This window comes from Diceros bicornis, chromosome 2 (assembly GCF_020826845.1).
Source record: "Diceros bicornis minor isolate mBicDic1 chromosome 2, mDicBic1.mat.cur, whole genome shotgun sequence".
Classification (NCBI taxonomy): domain Eukaryota; kingdom Metazoa; phylum Chordata; class Mammalia; order Perissodactyla; family Rhinocerotidae; genus Diceros; species Diceros bicornis.
Genome location: NC_080741.1, coordinates 81,544,666 through 81,563,127, shown reverse-complemented (window position 1 = coordinate 81,563,127; position 18,462 = coordinate 81,544,666). Strand labels below are relative to the sequence as shown.

Below are 18,462 nucleotides of genomic sequence, written 5' to 3'. Positions count from 1 at the left end.
TCAGTGACAGCAGGTTAGGAGCTTGGTTGGCCACGGAATTGGAGCATGGTACAAATTAGGACATTTTTCCCTTTATTTTGGGAGAAGTTCAATATCACACCACCCACCTCTGCAAATATCGACTAGAAAATATACTGGATCTACTCCATTATACAAAATATTGCTCAATATGACAAAATTATGTACCATAGAGCAGAGCCACCATAACTTTAGCTTGGATATTTGTTAGAGTACAACTTGATACTTTTAATTAACCATTCATGGAATTATTATTTTTAAGTTATGTGATTTCCTAGTGCATCCTCCACAATAAATTAGTGAAAATATACCATTATATAATTGGCTAATACTGTTGGTTGGTATTTTTGGATATAAGTTAATCAAGTATCAGTAGTAAATACTATATACCAAACACAGTGCTTGGCGCTTGCCTAGATTTTAACTAAGCTATTTTCTTCGGCCATAAATAAGTATCTACATATGTTGTTTCTTAGGTCACCCTTAGTTGGTGACAATGAAATCATAAAATTAGTCTAGAGAAGATGATGCGTTTTGCTATTTTCAGTTCCAAAGACATCAAAAAGCTGTTTCAGATCATTAAAGTCCAAATAAGAGATGAGGGATGAGGGGACAAAAACAGCCTGTTTATCCTTTATCTGATCTTTCTAACACATTCCTCAGACTCTCCATTATGATGTCAATGAGGTTCAGGAGGTATCACAGCAGGAGTAGCTGAAGTTATGAATTAGGTTCACAAAACAAAGTCAGTAGTCTCTATATGATGTGTGGAATGCACAAGATTTACTAGTATTGGTATCTATTATGTAGTCATGTACTCTATAACGTACCAGAATATTATGATTCTATTTTATATTATGTACTATATTCTTAGATACTATTATAACCTATTATATATATTAACACATACTTATATTCTTTATAAAGGAATAAACAAATAAGCAAACAACATATATGAGCAATGTATGCAAAACATTTTCTTCCTGATAGGTGTGCAAATTTAACAAGTGTGAAGACCTTTGTTCTTTCTTGTCTCGAGGCCAAAAGCTCAGGAAAAAGCAAATCATCTTGTTCTGTATATTGTGTTACAGAGTAGATTAACAATCAGCGGTAGAATAGCCAAGTCTAAATTTTATCTGCTTATTTTACAGGACATTGGGATGAAAGTTTAAGACTTGCTATGCTTTAGGGAAGAAATGCACTCATCTTCAACAACGTGATATGGGGTGAAGACCAGGTTTCAAATCTCAGCTCTGGCAATACTAGCTGGGTGATCCGGACAAGACCATTAATATTTTAAGCTTCAGGTTCCTCATCTGTAAATTGCAGAGGAATTTCAAGATTGTTGTGAGGCTTTTAAAGCTTTTAGTGATCTTGGAGGAAAAAAATGCTTTTAAATATTAGGCCTAAGGCCATAGCTATAGTCTGTTGCAGAGGAATGGAGCGGAGAGGGAAGGGATGGAGGCAGAGAACTTGGTCATCACATACTATCACTATTCCTTTTTCGTTTGGATGGGTAGTTATATATTCCCATCAATACCAAAGATGGCAAAGTGTAAGGTTTATATTCTAGGTAAATTCTAATCCTACACAAGATATTAACATAAATAAGAATTAATTACTCACATGACAAACTAAATGGGATGTCAGGGATACAACGGATGACTCACAGAGATTCTGCCTGTAAAGTGCTCGCGATAGTGGGGGGACAGGCAGGGCACACGGCTCAACAACACTGGAAGCCGGAGTGCAAATGCGCTTCCCTGTATGTCAGCTGTTCCTGTCTGGAGGAGGCGGTCGCCCTGAGGAAGAGTATCAAGACAGAGGGAAGCCAGGTCTAGAAGAAGCTTTTATCCTGAAGGCAATGGAGGAGCCAACACAGGTGGAGCAAGGGATGAGCATGACACCTACGGGAGGAAGAACGGGCTGGGGGCAAAGGCGGGAAGCAGGAAAGAGGCGGAGCAGAACCTCAACTGTAAATGCGAGAATCAGAAACAGAGGACACAGGAAAACCAGCCTTTTCAGAACATACTGCAATACCACGTGCGGCTTCTCTCAAAGTAACTGCCTACACGAGGTGGACGAGACAGAGAGAAGCACACAACCCATGCAACACCAGGTCCATCTACTCAAGGAAGTGGGCTTTCCGACAGCTAAGATCCTGAGCCAGTTCTAAGAAACAGCTAAACCAATGCAAGATCCACAGTGCAGCAACACCGGCATTTTTCAGCTAAGGAAGTCACAGGGCAAGTTCACAGGGAACAGAAAAGATTAACGATGGAGCCTCTCACACAGCTGGTTGGTGGTGACAACGGGGGGGGGGGGGGGGGAAGCATTCACCAAGCAGAAGGGATCTGACCCCTCTCCTCATTTTCACTCAACCTAGAACACTTAAACCGAGCTACAGGAGGAGATGAGGCTGTCGATTTTTACTTGTGAGGAGGAGTGCAGTGGAGGGAAGGATGATCAGGGGGAGTGAAGGAGAATAAAAACTCAAAACTTGGGAGTAAAACGATTTATGAAGAATTAATTCAGGAACATTTTCCTTTTATTATCTAACTCCTTCTATGTCTGAATATTAAAATAGAATAATATTTAATATGTACCCATGTGTACAAGATCGTCTCCCTGAAACAACAGCCCAGGCCTAATGACACTGCCCTTAAAAGGATAATAAATCATAACATCCTCAAAGATATAACAATAAAAAATGTATTTCCCGGAGATGATTAGCCATATACAATGGAAAGAAAACTTTCATTATTAAAATAAGCTCCTCTATTTAGGATTATTATTCTAACACTAAAGCCTGAAAACTAACACCTAAAACCAAATCTAATACTAAAACCTGAAGACCTGGACCACCCAAAGGCTAACCTAACTTCCTTTAGGTGAATGATTAGACAAAGTCTTCTCTTTTCCAAGGCCTAATTCACTGCTCCTAATAAGGATAGTGAAATACCTCTGATTTTTTTTTTTTAATTATAATAGATACCCACTACCCAAATCTTTTTACTAATAATGTGGGTCTCATACCTGAATCCCTCAACCATGATATCGAAAAAGACAATACATGCCTGAAGAAAAAATGCAATATGATCTGATGTACACCTGAAGTTTTTACAATGTTATAAACCAATGTTACTGCAATAAACAAAAAATTTTTTAAAATGCAATATGATGAAATATTTAATATACTGTCAAATATATTTTAGAGGCTTTTTGTCTGAAGTGAAAAAAAAAAACATTATGTGAGGAGAGAAATAAAATAACTGAAGAGGAAGAAGACTTGATGTAAATGGAAGTGACCCTGGTTACAGGTTGCCTAGAAACCATTTTCTATTTCTAGTTGATTCAGCTGCCGTGTGGTATATGGAATGATTTCATTGAGCTGCTTACACATATGACGGTAAACATCCGGAAAAGAACCAAAGGTCAACACTTCCTGCTAAAGTCAAATCAGGGGGGAAAAAATGTTTTCAAACATGTCAAGAATGACGATTTACGAAATAAGTAAGCCAGCATTCTGTGTACAGGAACTAGAGCGCTGGAACTCTGGGCAAAAGGGTAGAATAGAGTGCGAGCAAGACCCACACGGAGGGGAAGGAGGAGGAGTGCTGGGCCCACGAGACAGGGACGCAGCAGGATCTCTCCACACAGAAGAGATGCAGGGCCAAGACTGAAGCCAGAGAAGACGGCTGAAGGCATTCAGTCACCTAAATATTTTTTAAAATCATTTAGGAATCTTTCTGATATTATTGGTATGGAGAAACAAAAATTCCATAATTTCTTCTGCAAATCACGACTCTGCTCCACTTCCTCCTAACTCTCTCTACACTTGGCTATAGAGAGGCAACTTTTGGTTCTTCATTACACATTCAACTATATTTACTCATTAATCTAGAACAGTGGTCTCAGCAGAGGTTAATTTTTGCCCACAGGGGACACTTGGGGCCATCTGGAGACATTTCTAGGGTCACAGGTTGAGGGGGCTGCTACTGGTATCTAACGGGTAGAGGCCAAAGATGCGCCAAGCATCCTACACTGCACGAGACAGCCTGTGCAACAAAGACTCATCCTGCCTGATGGGGGCTGGCCCCATGGCTTAGCAGTTAAGTGCTCTCGATCTGCTACTGGCGGCCTGGGTTCGGATCCTGGGTGCGCACCGACCCACCACTTCTCCAGCCATGCTGAGGCGGCATCCCACATACAGCAACTAGAAGGATGTGCAACTATGACATACAACTATCTACTGAGGCTTTCTGGGTTGAAAAAAAAAAAAATGGAGGAGGATTGGCAATAGATGTTAGCTCAGAGCCGGTCTTCCTCAGCAAAAAGAGGAGGATTAGTGTGGATGTTAGCTCAGGGCTGATCTTCCTCACAAAACATAAAATAAAATAAAAAGAATCAACCTGCCCAAATGCCAACAGGGCTAAGACTGAGAAACACCGATCTCTTCTGAACACAAGCAAAAACTAACTCCCTGGACCTTTATCCCAGTCCATCTTTCTCTAACAGACATCTAACTAAAGCATAAACCACCACCAGAGGGTTCTTTTTACAATTGCTTTAAACATGCTGGACCGCTGGCTCAAACTAAGAGTCACACTACAATACGCTATAAGTAATGTATCAGAGCAGGAGTGCAGAAACAGCAGGAAAATAACTTTTTAATCATTCTTTTTGCATTGTTGCCTCAAACACATTCAATTCATAAGAGGAGCATCTACATGTTTCCATACCAAGGTGTGTCTCTTCTGTGCTCAATACGTTACAAATACACTGACCTTGTCAAAATACAGTACTTCTTTTTAACGTAAAAACTTAAACAGTATTAAGTGAGAAAGATTTGTCTTGGGGCGGGGGTAAAGAAACCCACCCAGATGTTTAAAATGCAAAGTTATTTCACACTTTGCTTGCAAAATGACTCAGATCATTATCACTCTTAGTCATGCCAAGTTTGCTGCTTCTAAGACTACTAGTACTGGAGGGGAAAAAAAAAAAAAAAACACCATTTTCCTTGCAGTCGTTATCCCAATGAGACAGAAGCTTACTAAAAGCAGGTTTGTGCAATACTTGTCTTTTATAACAACTGATATAAAATTAAAAGCAAGCACTGGGAGTGCAAACGAAGATTCCGAGAAACCTTTCATTGACCTAAATACTACAGGGTGTGGGGGGAACCAGTGTGGGAGATCAAGAGCTGGCCACTCTGAAATATGTCTCTTTACCTTGATCGGTTCCTCTGATGGACATTTGACCTCCCCCACTAACTGCCTGAAGAATTTAACATAGAAGACCTGTTCCAGGAAGGAGTTACTATCTGATGGCTGTAACATAATGTAAAACAGATGTTACAATATGAAAGGCACCAACTGGCCCCTCTTATCAAAAATTCTGTCCCTTCCCAGCCACATTCTCTAGGTGGCCCCACCAGGAGTTGCCAAACATTTACATTTATAAAGGAAATCTCCATATGTAAAGGTATCGCCCTCTCTATACTGGCAAGAGGGGGCATGGCCTCATCTCTAAAAAAACTTATCAGTGTGGAAGGTGAGGCCTTAAATCTCCACAATAACCTTACTCTTGTTTACTATGCTTTTCTGGTAATCTCCAGTAACTGACTCCCCGGGCCCCCAACATCCTCTTGTCTTTAGCTGAAGATAGTATTTAAGATGAGAATCTCTGCTATTGTGTTGAGAAACTCAGTTTCCTTGGTTTCTCCCATGTATACGTGTTATTAAACTTGGTATTGTTTTCTCCTGCTAACCTGTCTTTTTAATTACTCGGCCAGCGATAAGAACCTTGAGGGAAAGGGCGGAGGGGGATTCTCCCTCTTCTCCCACACAAACAAACAAAAGAAAACCCTAACTCACAGCCACAAATCTTAGGCTGTGAATATTTCCTAAGGCATCCCTCAGCCACAACCCTGGCTCCCTCCCTCGATGTTCTCTCCTTTCAAACAACTCGAAAAGACCTCCACACCGCGTTTCACCAAGAGAACACTTCTGAGAACTAACGCAAGCCTTGGCGAGTACCCGGCCAACCTGGTCCCTCAGAATCCGTGGCGGCGGGGACAGTCCTGTCGCCGGCGCGACCCTCTCGCACCTTTCCCATCGGCTCGCTCCGCTCGAGCATCTCGCTGCAGCAAGTGTTACCCAACTCCGGTGGCTTCCAGGGCCCCCAGCGACAGAAGCGGAGCGCCCAGCGCAGCCCGCCGCCTCACGCGGGCTCAGCGCACTCAGCGCGCCTTGCACACGGACCCAGGCGGCGAGGAAAGTGGACAGGAGACACACTGCAAGCCCCGCAGGCCCGCAGAAGGTGCGCTGACCTCACAAAGCCCGGCGCTCCTGCCGCGGGAGCCACAGCCGCGACAGCGCGCCTTGTAGGAAGGGGGTGTGGAGGGAGGGGGCCTCTCAGCGCGAGGACGCCCTTCGTCCTGACGCGGCTGAGCCCGCTCCCAAGAAAAGGCCTGACTCGAGATCCACTCCTCGGCCCTGGGGGGTCCACACCAGGACAAGGGAGGGACGGGAAGCTCCCGCCCCGCCGTGGGGCGTTCTCCCGGACCGAGGAGGGGGACGAGGACCGGGGGGCGCGCCCGCCCCGCTCTGCCCCGCTCCAGACACGCTCCCTCGGACACGGTCTCCGGCGCTACCACACGCGCCCGCGGCCGCCGGGACGCGTCCCCCGGGTCTCCGCACGCCCCGGCGTCTGCGGCAGCCCCCGCGCCGCGCCGGCACCCCGCCGCCCCCCGCCCCCGGCCCCGGCGGCCGGCCCCTCAGGAGCAGCACCCGCCTGACCTCGCGCGCCGCCTTCTCGCCGTCCTCGCGCGGGCTGCGTCCCCCACCTCACTGCGCTCCACCGCCGCCTCGGCCTCGGCGCTCAGCGTGCGGCCCTTCGCGCCCGACGAGAGCGCGGCGCCCTCCGGCCGCGCGCGCCCCACGCGGGTGAGCGCTTCCTCCGCGGACGCCGGCGCTCCGCCTCCGCCGCCCCTCCCGACTGGCGAGGAGGGCGCTGTCCGCACCGGGGCCGCGCAGCGCGCGCTCCGCTCCCGGCGCCCCTCGGCGCCCCACAAGGCCGGGTGTCCGGGCTCCGGGTACAACGACCGTCGACCTCCCGCAGCCGGCCGCCCCGCAGGTGCCAGAAGCCCGGAGAGCCGGCGTCTGCGCGCCACCGCCCACGACGACGCCCGCCGCGACCACTCCCGCCCCACCGCGGCCCCGCCCCGCCCCTACCCACCACCTCCTTCCCCGTCCCCCGCCGACCGCTCCCGCCCCCCGCGGCCCCTCTCCGCTCCGCCCCTCTCCGGCCCTGCCCCGCCCCTCCCCAGCATATCCTCCCCGCCCCCCCACCACTCTCTGAGGGCGCTCCCACGCAGGTGGCCTCGGACAGCGCCCCCTCCCACGGGCGCGCGCCCCTTGGAAGCGCCCCCAGGACCCCGAGCTCCCCAGGGAGCTCCGCCGCCTCGCTTCCTCCCCAGGCGTGGATAATTTCTGCCGGTTTACTCGCACTGAGGGACCTGTGCGGACCTGCCCCTTCCAGCTGGGGGTGGGAAAGCTGCCCAAGCTGGAGGTGATGGTCTGAAATGATTATTTATTGTGAGACTATTCGCCAGTTATAAGACACATATTAATTGATATTCATTGTAAAAACTTCTTCTAATTAAAAAATTACCTAGGGCCGGCCCGTGGCTTAGCGGTTAAGTGCCCGCGCTCCCCTACTGGAGTCAGGAGTCAGAGCTGCATCCCCGGCACATGCCTACGACGCACCGCTTCTCCGGCCATGCTGAGGCCGCCTCCCACATACAGCAACTAGAGGGTTGCAACTATGACATACAACTATCTACTGGGGTTTTGGGGGGAAAAAAAAAAGGAGGAGGATTGGCAATAGATGTTAGCTCAGAGCCGGTCTTCCTCAGCAAAAAGAGGAGGATTAGCATGGATGTTAGCTCAGGGCTGATCTTACTCACAAAAATAAATAAATAAACAAACAGCTGTTAAAAAAATTACCTAAAATTACTCTAAAATATTGAAGGACAGATGGCACTCCTTGCTGAGCGGAGACAAATTCCACTGGCGTTTGGGAGACGTTAACCGTCAAATCTGCTGATGTGGTTACATGGAGCTTATCAAACTCTTTTCACATGTCTCCTCTCAGTTTCCCGGCCTTACCGAGCTTTCAGACCCTGGGCTGATTGCCCTACCATAGCCACTACGGCAAAATGTGGGATCTGGCTTCCCCAGAGGCTGCCATAGAGACCAGGTGACACAACACAGAAGAGCAGGGTAAATTCTTCTCGTGGGGCAAACTTTGACCAATGGTTGGCGAGAGACAAAAAGGAGACAGCAGATAAATTTCCTCTCTAGTCTTCCTGCCAATGGACTGTTCCATTACATAGGCTTTTCACACGTGTTTTCAAAGCTTGTCAAAGAGTGACCGCCAGTAGAGCAACACACATCACCTTTCATTTTCTTTCCAACTCTTCACCTTACTTCCTTTTACTCTTATCCTTGGTGCCCTGAGATTGTACTCTCAATTAATTAATGTATTAACATATAGGTGTTGTCTTAGGTTGTTTTTTTTTCTCTGAAAATCCAAACTAAGACAGTAGTTCTTTGAGTTCAAGTTATATAAAGAAATGATATAGTACCAGTGTAATCCATAAAAATATCATTAATAGTGAAATGGAATAGCTATAGCTTTAATATATAACTACATCTGCATTACAACCTCCCCTTTCTTCAAATATACCTTCATAGAGTTGGCATTTATTGAGATAGGAAGGCTGTGGAGAACATTTTTGGTTTGGTAGTGGTGGTGGAGCGATATTAGGAGTTCAGTTTTGAACATTAAACTTGAGGTGACCATTGGACATCCAAGTAGAGATACAGAGAAGGCTGTTGGGTATAGGAGTCTAGATTTCAGAAGAGAGGTCTAGAATGGAAATATCAATGTGGGAATCATAACATATAGCTGGTATATCATATGAGGAGATTGGATAAGATTTCCTAAGGACTGAATATTGACATAGTGAGAAAAATCCCAAAGGACCAAGCCCTAGAAAACTCCCACGTTTCGAGCTCAGAATATGAAGAGAGATCAGCAACGAGACTGAGAAAGTGTCCAGAGAGGTAGGAGAAAAACCTAGAGAGTGAGATGTTTTGAATGTCAAGAGACAAGACGAATGTTTCAAGGGGAGAAAGTCAGGTAATGGATTCAATGATAATGACAAGTCAAGTTAAAAAAAAGGGACTTAGAATACAGGCTGGATATTACAATGTGAAGTATAATGGTGAATTTAATAGGAACATATTTTGGCAGTGAAGGGGATGAAAAGTTGATTAGAAGAGATTCAAGAGAGTATAGGAGGAGGAAAAGTGGGTACACAGACAGTTCATTAAACGAATTTTGGTATAGAGGGAAAGAAAGAAATGGGGTGTAAGCAGGAGAAGGCAATGAGGTTATGGGAGGGTTTCTTTCAAAGACGATTTTGAAAGAATAGTATTGTTATATACTGAAGGGAATGACCCAGAAGAAAAGAACAAACGGATGATTAAAGGGAGAAAGAGGAGAATTGCTGGACCAATATCCTTGAGGGTGTGAGAGGACATGGCATGAAGTAGACAATTGAAAACTGGCCCCGAATCACATAATAAACAGTTCACCCCCAGTAATAGGAATGAAGGCAAAGACTCAGATAGGTTCATCCTGTAGAGTTGTGAGCCCGTGCACAATCTTTTCTGGTTGGTCTATTTTCTTAATGAAATAGGAAGTCAAATCATTAGCTGAGAGGAAGGATGAAAAAGAAATTGTTGAAAGTTTGAGAATAGAGCAGAAAGGAAGAAATAATGTCTAGGTGAGTAAAAGAGTGAACAGTCTATGGATTTACACTATAGTAATAAGCAGCATTAAGGATGATTTGGCTTGGAGTTCATGAATTTAAAGTGATACAAGAAGTATGCCTGTATGTTTTTCTCTAATTATGCTCAGTTATGGAATTACATCTAAGGAGTGGCAGATAATTGGTTTTAACTAGGGGTATGGATTAGCCATGCAAATAAACAGGTGAGAAAGGGACAGAGAATTGAGGATATAAACAAGGGAGTAAACTATATTGATCGAACATAAGATTTATGCTAGGTAAAAGAGAGGAGTAAAGACATAGGGGAGGTGGGAGAGAGAGTGTGAGAGGGTCGTATGCCCAAAACATTGTGGGTGCTGGGGAAAGCAAATAATTTGGGGATTTAGGCAGTGATCAGGAAAGATTTAGGGTAGTACTGAAGAGATGGATAAAGACTGTATAGGAGGTTGTAATTATTCATATTGACAAGGTCACAGTAGTCAGTGGCTAAGGAGGGTGCAAAAGACCACGGGTGGAGAGGAGGTCCAGGAATAAAAAGGCCACGGAACTGAAAAGATCATCTACGTGAATATTAAAATCAACAAAAAAATTGACAGAAATAATGTTGGAGACCATGGCAGTGATCCTTATTCAAGGAATAAGGGGGTTGACCTTGGGAGTTGACCTGACCTTGGGAGTCACAGATGATTGCAGCAAGGACAGATAATGGGAGGTAGAAACTGATGACACAAATTTGAAAGCTGGGGACTTTTAGGAAGGAGTAAAGGAGAATGGGCTGGAAGTGACAAAGAGAAGACCATTTCTCTAGGCCCACTTTAAGAAGAGAGTGGAAAAGAAATCAGCCATCATTTGAGAAAACTATAAATAAGGAAGATCCTCAGGGGAAAAAACAGGTATGCTTTAAAGCAAGATGGTACACTGAGGGTTCACAGAAGAGACTGAGGCTACAGAATGTTAGTGACCTACCATGAGTTTCAGTGGTCACAGTGAGAGGGGATAGGAAGAGTGGAATATGGGGTCAGAAAAAGGCACCAGGGGGCCGGCCCCGTGGCGTGGTGGTAAGTGCGAACGCTCCGCTGCTGGTGGCCAGGGTTCGGATCCCGGGCGCGCGCTGATGTGCCACTTGTCAGGCCATGCTGTGGAGGCATCCCATATAAAGTGGAGGAAGATGGGCACGGATGTTAGCCCAGGGCTAGCCTTCCTCAGCAAAAAAAGAGGAGGATTGGCATGGATGTTAGCTCAGGGCTGATCTTCCTCACAAAAAAGAAAAAGAAAAGGTACCAGGCAGCACTATAACCCAGATCATCTAGGAATCTTGTTTCTTTCTGGTGATTGACATCAACTGGTATAAAAGGATTAATGAGTTTAGTCCTCATATTTCCACAGCAGAGAGTGGTGGCCAGATTGTGGAAGAAGGAGTGAGAGGGGCGGGAGGTCTTCCGAGGAATATGACTAGTTCTGGGCTCTCACTTTTCTCCTGCCATGGAAGCACAGATTTCCGCAGATTAGGGTCTTACTCCCAGTGCAACGTAGCCCTCTTGACGTCTGTAGAAGGAGGCTCTCGCCTGGCAGTGAAGCAGTCCTACCTTGAACATAGCCATCCAGCATCCTTCGACCACTGTCAGTGGAAAACTGCATAGGAATGGTGTCCCTTCAAGCACATGGGCTCCTTCTTGACTGCTCCTGAAGGAGGCTCATGGAGAGAACACAATCTCACAAGAGAACCAGGAACTTGTCTGTGTCATGAATTTAACAAGCTTTCCCTTTTCTCTATTTCATACAGGTATTATTATTATTACTATTATTATTTGGTGAGGAAGATTGGCCCTGAGCTAAGAGCTGTTGCCAATCCTCCTCTTTTTGCTGAGATTGGCTTGACAAGCGGTGCGTAGGTCCATGCCCAGGATCTGAACCTGGGAACTCTGGGCCACCGAAGCAGAGCACGTGAACTTAACCACTACGCCACCCGGCTGGCCCCCATGCAGTTATTGTTTTTATCTGCAGAAGTCGAGAAAGCTAGGCAGCAGCTCTCTTTTGTTCCCATTTCCTGGAGATCTTTATTATGATTGTAGGAATGTACACTACAATGAAATTATGATTTAGTGAAAATTCAGAATATCTTTTAGAATTTACTTTATCAGGATTTATTATAATTTCAATTAGTTTTGACTGAACTTTTAATAAATATGTCGATTGGAGTCAATTTTCACTTTTGAAATTGATATTAAGTGCCCATTATATACTAGTCACTCGGCCACAAACTGGGATACACTCAAGGAACTCACAGTCTAATGAAAGAGATTACACTTTACAAGATAATTTCATTTCCCCTATAATATGATGGAGGTAAGTACAAGGGTCTATGAGAGGGGGAGAGGTAAGATAAGTAACTCAATTTGAGATGCTTTATCTCACTCTTTATACCACACTATTTTCTTCCCTGGCTCATGTGGCAACATGGTGTCTTTCTATGGCGGTGGCTTTCTATTACAATGATTCTCAGTTAAGTGTGTGGAATGGTGTGTCATCCTATAGGCAATGGATCAGAATCTCCAAGTGGGGAGGGGACATAGTTGGAAAACCCTCCACCTCTCAGATGAGCATCCTCTACTTTGGGGAAAGTTTTCTCTCACCCTGTGAGAATACTGTTTTGTAGGATAAGGAGTTTTAGTTAGAATTGGGAAAAGTACATTTCAGGAATATGATTTGTGCAAAAAATAGAGAAAGCTGGAGGTGAGAGGCACAGACCAGGAGGGGGCTGTGGCAAGAGGTGAGATGAGAGGAATAGGCAGAGACTAGAATATACTAGGCCTTAAATTGCATGGTCAGAAGGTTTGGATTTATTTTAACGAAGGTTGCCAGGAACTAGTGATGATTTTTAAAGCAATGGAAGGATATAATCAGGCATAAATTTTTAAAAGCACATTCTGGTCATAGAGTAAAGGATGAGTTGGAGAATGTTTAAACTGGAAATTGGAAAACTAGTTGAAGATATTGCCAATCCAAGCAAGCAACACTGAAGGACTAATCTAACCCAGTGGTGATGGGGATGGAAAAGAAGGGATGGATTCGAAGACATAGAAAGGAGACTGAGGAAGTGATGAATTGGATGTGCGGTCAACAGGAGAGAGGCAGGGCAAATTAATATTTTTTGAAGGTCTACTATGTGTTTCATGCACTTTTATATATGTTACCATTTACTCATCCACACAAATCTGAGAATTCAGCACTGCCCCCATTTTGACAGAAGAGGAACTTGAAGATCAAAGAATCTTTTTTACATGCCAAAGATTACCAAGTAAGTAGTTGGAAGAGCTAGAATTAAGCCAGGTTGTTTTTGCTTCAAAATACATGCGTTTCCCATTATATCATAATTCCTCCAAACTGCAAAAGAAACAAGAGGACGATCAGATTTCTCGCTTGACCAGTTAGGTAAATGGTGAGACTGTTACTAAAAATATGCAATATTGGGTGGAAGTAAAAGCTGACGTGCGCAGTTTTGCATAAGATGAGTTTGAGGTATCTGTGACTTAATCCAATTAGATGCATACAGAAGGCATTTGTAGCTGCAACTCCAGAGAGCAAAAGATACATACTCTGGATGTAAAAATACAGAGAGAGTTCTTCATCTAAGATTTCAGTGAGAAGGAATAGTCTGATAAGAGAGGAGGACTTAGACAGAAATTTGAGATAAACAATTTTTGACAGAGGCAAAAGGACCCATAAAGGAGACCAAGACTAATCAGATAGGCAGGCGGACAATCAAAATTTTCACAGATGGTAAGAGAGAATAGAGTTTCAGGGGGGTCTCGTACTTGACAGGGAAAGATGCAGCAGTGTGTTCAAGAAATGTAAGGCCTGAAATATTTTCCTTGCCGTTGGAAATTAAGTTGTCAGAGGCCATGGTGAGAAGCAGTTCGTTGAAATGGAGGCAAAAGAGTGTTTTGGAATTTATTAGGACTGCTCTTTCAAAAAGCGTGACTGTGCAGGAAAAGGCATATAGAGGGAAATACAGGGTCACGGGACATTTCATACTTTTAGATGAGAGCCTTAAATATTATTTTATTTAGAGTCAATTTTAATCAAGGACTTACTATTTATCAGACATTGAGCTAGCACTTTACAAACTTATGAAGCATCTATGAGATAGCTATCCTTATTTTTAAGAGAAGCCAAGTAAAGCACAGAAAGTTTATGACACTTGCCTAACTTAACGAGCTGGAAAGAGCTCGAGTCAGGATTCACACCCAGGTGGTTTGATCCAAGAGCCTCATGCTCAACTTCTGCCTCTTGAGGAAAAGTCAGGAGAGGCAGAGACTGAAGGTCCTGGAGGGAGAGGACAAAACGGATGGAGCGAAAGCTCTGAGTATGTGGAGAGGGAGGAGCCCAGTCCAGGGCAGAAGTGGAATCACGTCTGCAGATGCGGGAAGGGAGCATTAACGCAGTGGCAGATGTTTCTCAGGTGCGGGGTCCTATCTAACTAAACAACTTTTTCTTTGCACACAAAAGGTCTAATGTAAATATATAATTTTTTCAAATAGTTTAAATTTTTCCAGTTTCATTTATTTTATAGGCTATCTTTCTCCTTTTGTAGAAAATATTGTATTTCTATATACTAAATACTAACAAATATTACAGAGATGCTGTATTTTCTATTCTGTTTGATTGATCCATCTGTTCATGTACAATACCACACTCTACTGGTTACTGTGGCTTTATTTTGCATTTTGATATTCATCCATAAAACAAATATTAAGGATCTACAACATGTTTGGCGTATTGTTTAAATATTCACAGTAAATAAGACCTATAGACCTATGCATCTCTGGCCCTCATGGAGCTCATAAAGTCCAGGAATCGGCAAACTTTTTCTGTAAATAGCTAGATAGTAAATATTTTAGGCTTTGCCAGCCATTCTATCTCTGTTGCAACTACTCAACTCTGCTATTGTAGCTGATATCAGTCAGACAATATGTAAATGAAGAGTGTGGCTGTGTGCTGATACAAATTCATTCACAAACACAGGCACTGGGCTGGATTTGGCCTGAGAGCTGTGGTTGTCGACCCCTCTTCTGGGCCGGCAATGCAGTTCCCTGGATGAAGAATTGTTAAGCAATAGTGAAAACATTTTTGGACGTGACAAAGGAGATTGCAGAGACTGTACATTTTGTTCTTATGCAGCTCTAGTCCCATGTGGTTTGGGGTTGAGGCAGAGTGACACACATCCTGGTTTTCCCCAGACAGTTCAAATTTATGCCTGTTATCCTGGTATAAGAAACAGAGCCCCTCTCTTCACTCTTTGAAGTTTCCCGGCTAGGATGGTAAACTGTATGCTTAGCCTAAGCTTAGGAGCTAAAACAAGGATCTCCCTCAATAGGAAAAGGAATCAGATCTCAGTTAAGGCAAAACTATGGCAGGAAGACATAAAGAACATGGAGAAGTCTCTCTTGGAGGAGGTTTTCCAGAGGGGCCATTAGGAAAGTGTTGGGAAGGAGGAGAATTGGGATTCCTATTTAATGGTGTCTTAGCTTGGGCTGTTATAACAAAGTACTGCAGACTGGGTAGCTTATAAACAGCAGAAAATTGTTTCTCACAGTTCTGGAGGCTGGAAGTCAGAGACCAGGGCACCAGCATGGTCAGGTTCTGGTGAGAGCCGCCTTCTGAGTTGCAGATCTGTCACCGCGTCCTCACGTGGCGGACAGAGCCACTTCTAAGGCTTCTTCTTACAAGAGTACTAACCCCATTCATGAGAGCTCCACCCTCATGACCTAATCACCTCCCAAAGGCCCCACCTCCAAATACCATCACATTGGGGATTAGATTTCAAAATATGAATTTTGTGGAGGACACAAACATTCAGTTGTAAAAAATGGCATGTATTACAAAGGAAGGAAATGGTTGGAGGACTAGAAATAAAGAAATAAAAACAGCAAAGGAATAAGAGTCTGGGAGAAGAATTAAAGATACACTGATTTCTTTGATCAATGTTACCAGCAGGACATCATTGATAACTTGCTATGTCTCCTTTAAAGAAATCCAGGCTAAGTACTTGCCTCATCCTTACTGTGAAGCAAGGCAAGTGTGTTCTTCAGGCAAAAGTTCATGGAGGAAATAATAAGCTAATGAAAGAGTCTATTCTCAGAGTATTTACATTCCTGTCGGCCACATGCAGTTGGTTTTCAGAAAATAGCTAGAGTTGAGATCAACATTCAAATTCAGAATGTTGATCCACACCAGATATTTAAAGCTACACCCATTATAAGTCCTGTTGACTTTTAAGGCCAGTGTTTTCTCTCTGCCTGCTGCCTCCTCTCTGCCTGCAGGATCAGATATCTCCTGGGTCGAGTTTTCTCTTGTTTCCTCAGGCAGGGTCAGTCACTTTGTCATCTCTGCTCCCCGATGACGCTGCATCCACACACACACTTGGGAAGAGCTTGGGAAGAGACCGGTGCTAAAGTTTCAGAAGGAGCCCCTTCCAAGCCATCGGGAGGACCCTGCTACACGTTCACATGGTTACATGTTTTTGTGAAATGGAAGAGGTTTTCCAACTGCAGTTGGGTAAATCACATCTCTTTTCACTCCGCGCTCTCCTGCTTTGCACTTCTCCGGTATCCATGGTTTGGGGGAAGCTGCAGACGCTTCTGGGATCTGGTTAAGAGGATCCGTTGCGTATAGCATTAGTGGGCTATATTTCTGTGCTTCGCAGTCGCTCCCAAGTGCAGTGAGTCATTGCTGGCCGGCAATCCCATGGGGAAACAGCTTCCAGCCGCCTCCTGTGCCGGCTTGCCGGCCTGTTAAACACCGCCGATGCGCGGCTCAGAAGTTACATGGTGGTGTGTAGGTGTTCTTCGGTCAAGTCTATGCATGTGGAAGAGGAAGAAGGATGGATGCAGGGTCTGCCTGAGTGGCAGAGAGCCTCCTGGGTCAACACGCTTCTCGGGGCAGCCTGCATCCCTTGATTGAGGCAGGGGAGGTAAGGGGCTGACGGAGGACTCTTGACAGGGCTGCCCGCCACGTTGGCAGAGGCAATCGCAGGCCTGCTTTGCAATTCCGCTTGCTCCTCTGCCCAATTCTGCTTCCTCTCTTTCCCTGTCAGTTATTAATCTTTTTTTGTTTCTTTGTTTGTTTTTCTTTTTTCTTGAGGAAGATCAGCCCTGAGTGAACATCCATGCCAATCCTCCTCTTTTTGTTGAGGAAGACCAGCCCTAAACTAACATCTATTGCCAATCCTCCTCCTTTATTTTCCCTTTTTCTCCCCAAAGCCCCAGTAGATAGTTGTATGTCATAGTTGCACATCCTTCTAGTTGCTGTATGTGGGACGCGGCCTCAGCATGGCCGGACAAGCGGTGCGTCGATGCACGCCTGGTATCCGAACCCAGGCCGCCAGTAGCAGAGCACGCACACTTAACCGCTAAGCCACGGGGCCGACCCAGATTCTGCATTTCTGACAAGTTCCAGGTGATGCTGCTGATTCTGATCCGTGACCGCACTTTGAGAGGTAAGGCTCTAAGGCAGAGGTTCTCAAAGTGTGGTCCCTGGACCCCTAGCATCAGCATCTACCAGAAATGCAAATTTTCGGGCCCTACCTAGACCTCCTGAATCTGAAAATCTGGAGTGGGCCCCAGCAATCTGTGTTTTAACAAGTCCTCTAGGGGATTCTGATACATGCTCAAGTTTGAGAACCACTGCTCTTGGGCATTTCGTATTTTTCAGCTGAGGTTACTGGGTTTGATGGTTTGGCCATATACTGAGATGCAAAACCTGGGAGGAGATGCTGGCTTGGGAGGTGCCAGGAACAATGTTGGCATAGCCAGAGGGTGCCTCTTTTTCTGGCAAAACAGGGAGTTCCATGTGGGTCCGGGGCCTTTTCTGCAGCACATGTGGCCCCATAGGCATGAGGGGACCTAAGGGGCAGCCTGACTCAGGCTGAGCCTGGGGCTTTTGGACCCCCTCCCTCCCACCCTGCTCAGCCTGGGTCCTCTGGTGGGCAAAGCAAAGGAGTACCAGGTGGAGACCATTGTGGACGCCCTCTGTGCCAACATGCGGTCAGACAAGGAGCAGCTCCGAGACATCCCTGGCATCGGCCTCAAGACCTTCCTCTCAGAGCTCCCCCCTGCAGCCACAGGTACCCAGGTCCCAGAGACTAGGGACTATTATCATCTGTCCTCGTTTACCATTAAAGGAACTGAGGTTCAGAGAGGTGAAGAGACTTATCTAAGGTCAACTAGCTAGTAAGTGGCAGAGAATTCAGACCCAGATCTGTTTAAGTTCATGGCTCTATGTTAGGAATGCTTTTAGCTGCAAGTAACAGAATCTAATGGCAGCTTGAAGAAGTAGAGGGTGGTTTTTCTCCCATAATTCTGGAGGGATCAGCCACTCCATTTTTGCAGTAATTCATTTAGCAGCTCAATTAGGACAGGGTTGAAGTCTCTGCGCATGTCTCTTGCCCTTATTAAGAAAAGCACATATTTCCCCAGAAGGCCCCAGAAGACTTTGACCTATATCTCACCGGCCAGAACAGGGTCACCTGGCCACTTCTAGCAGCAGGGGAGTCTAGGAAAAGATGCGCTTAACCTTACCCG

At 45.3% G+C, this 18,462-nt stretch overlaps 1 protein-coding gene across 1 annotated transcript in view; it reads left to right on the top strand.

The window, feature by feature from the left end:
* Positions 1-5,534: 5,534 nt before the first annotated feature.
* LOC131421255 (cullin-associated NEDD8-dissociated protein 2-like) overlaps positions 5,535-18,462 on the top strand; it is a 37,155-nt gene continuing 24,227 nt past the window's right edge. The window contains 4 exon segments of the mRNA XM_058567935.1: positions 5,535-5,571; positions 6,078-6,339; positions 6,641-7,396; positions 17,851-18,005. Of these exon segments, the coding sequence (XP_058423918.1) occupies positions 5,535-5,571; positions 6,078-6,339; positions 6,641-7,396; positions 17,851-18,005 (1,210 nt within the window).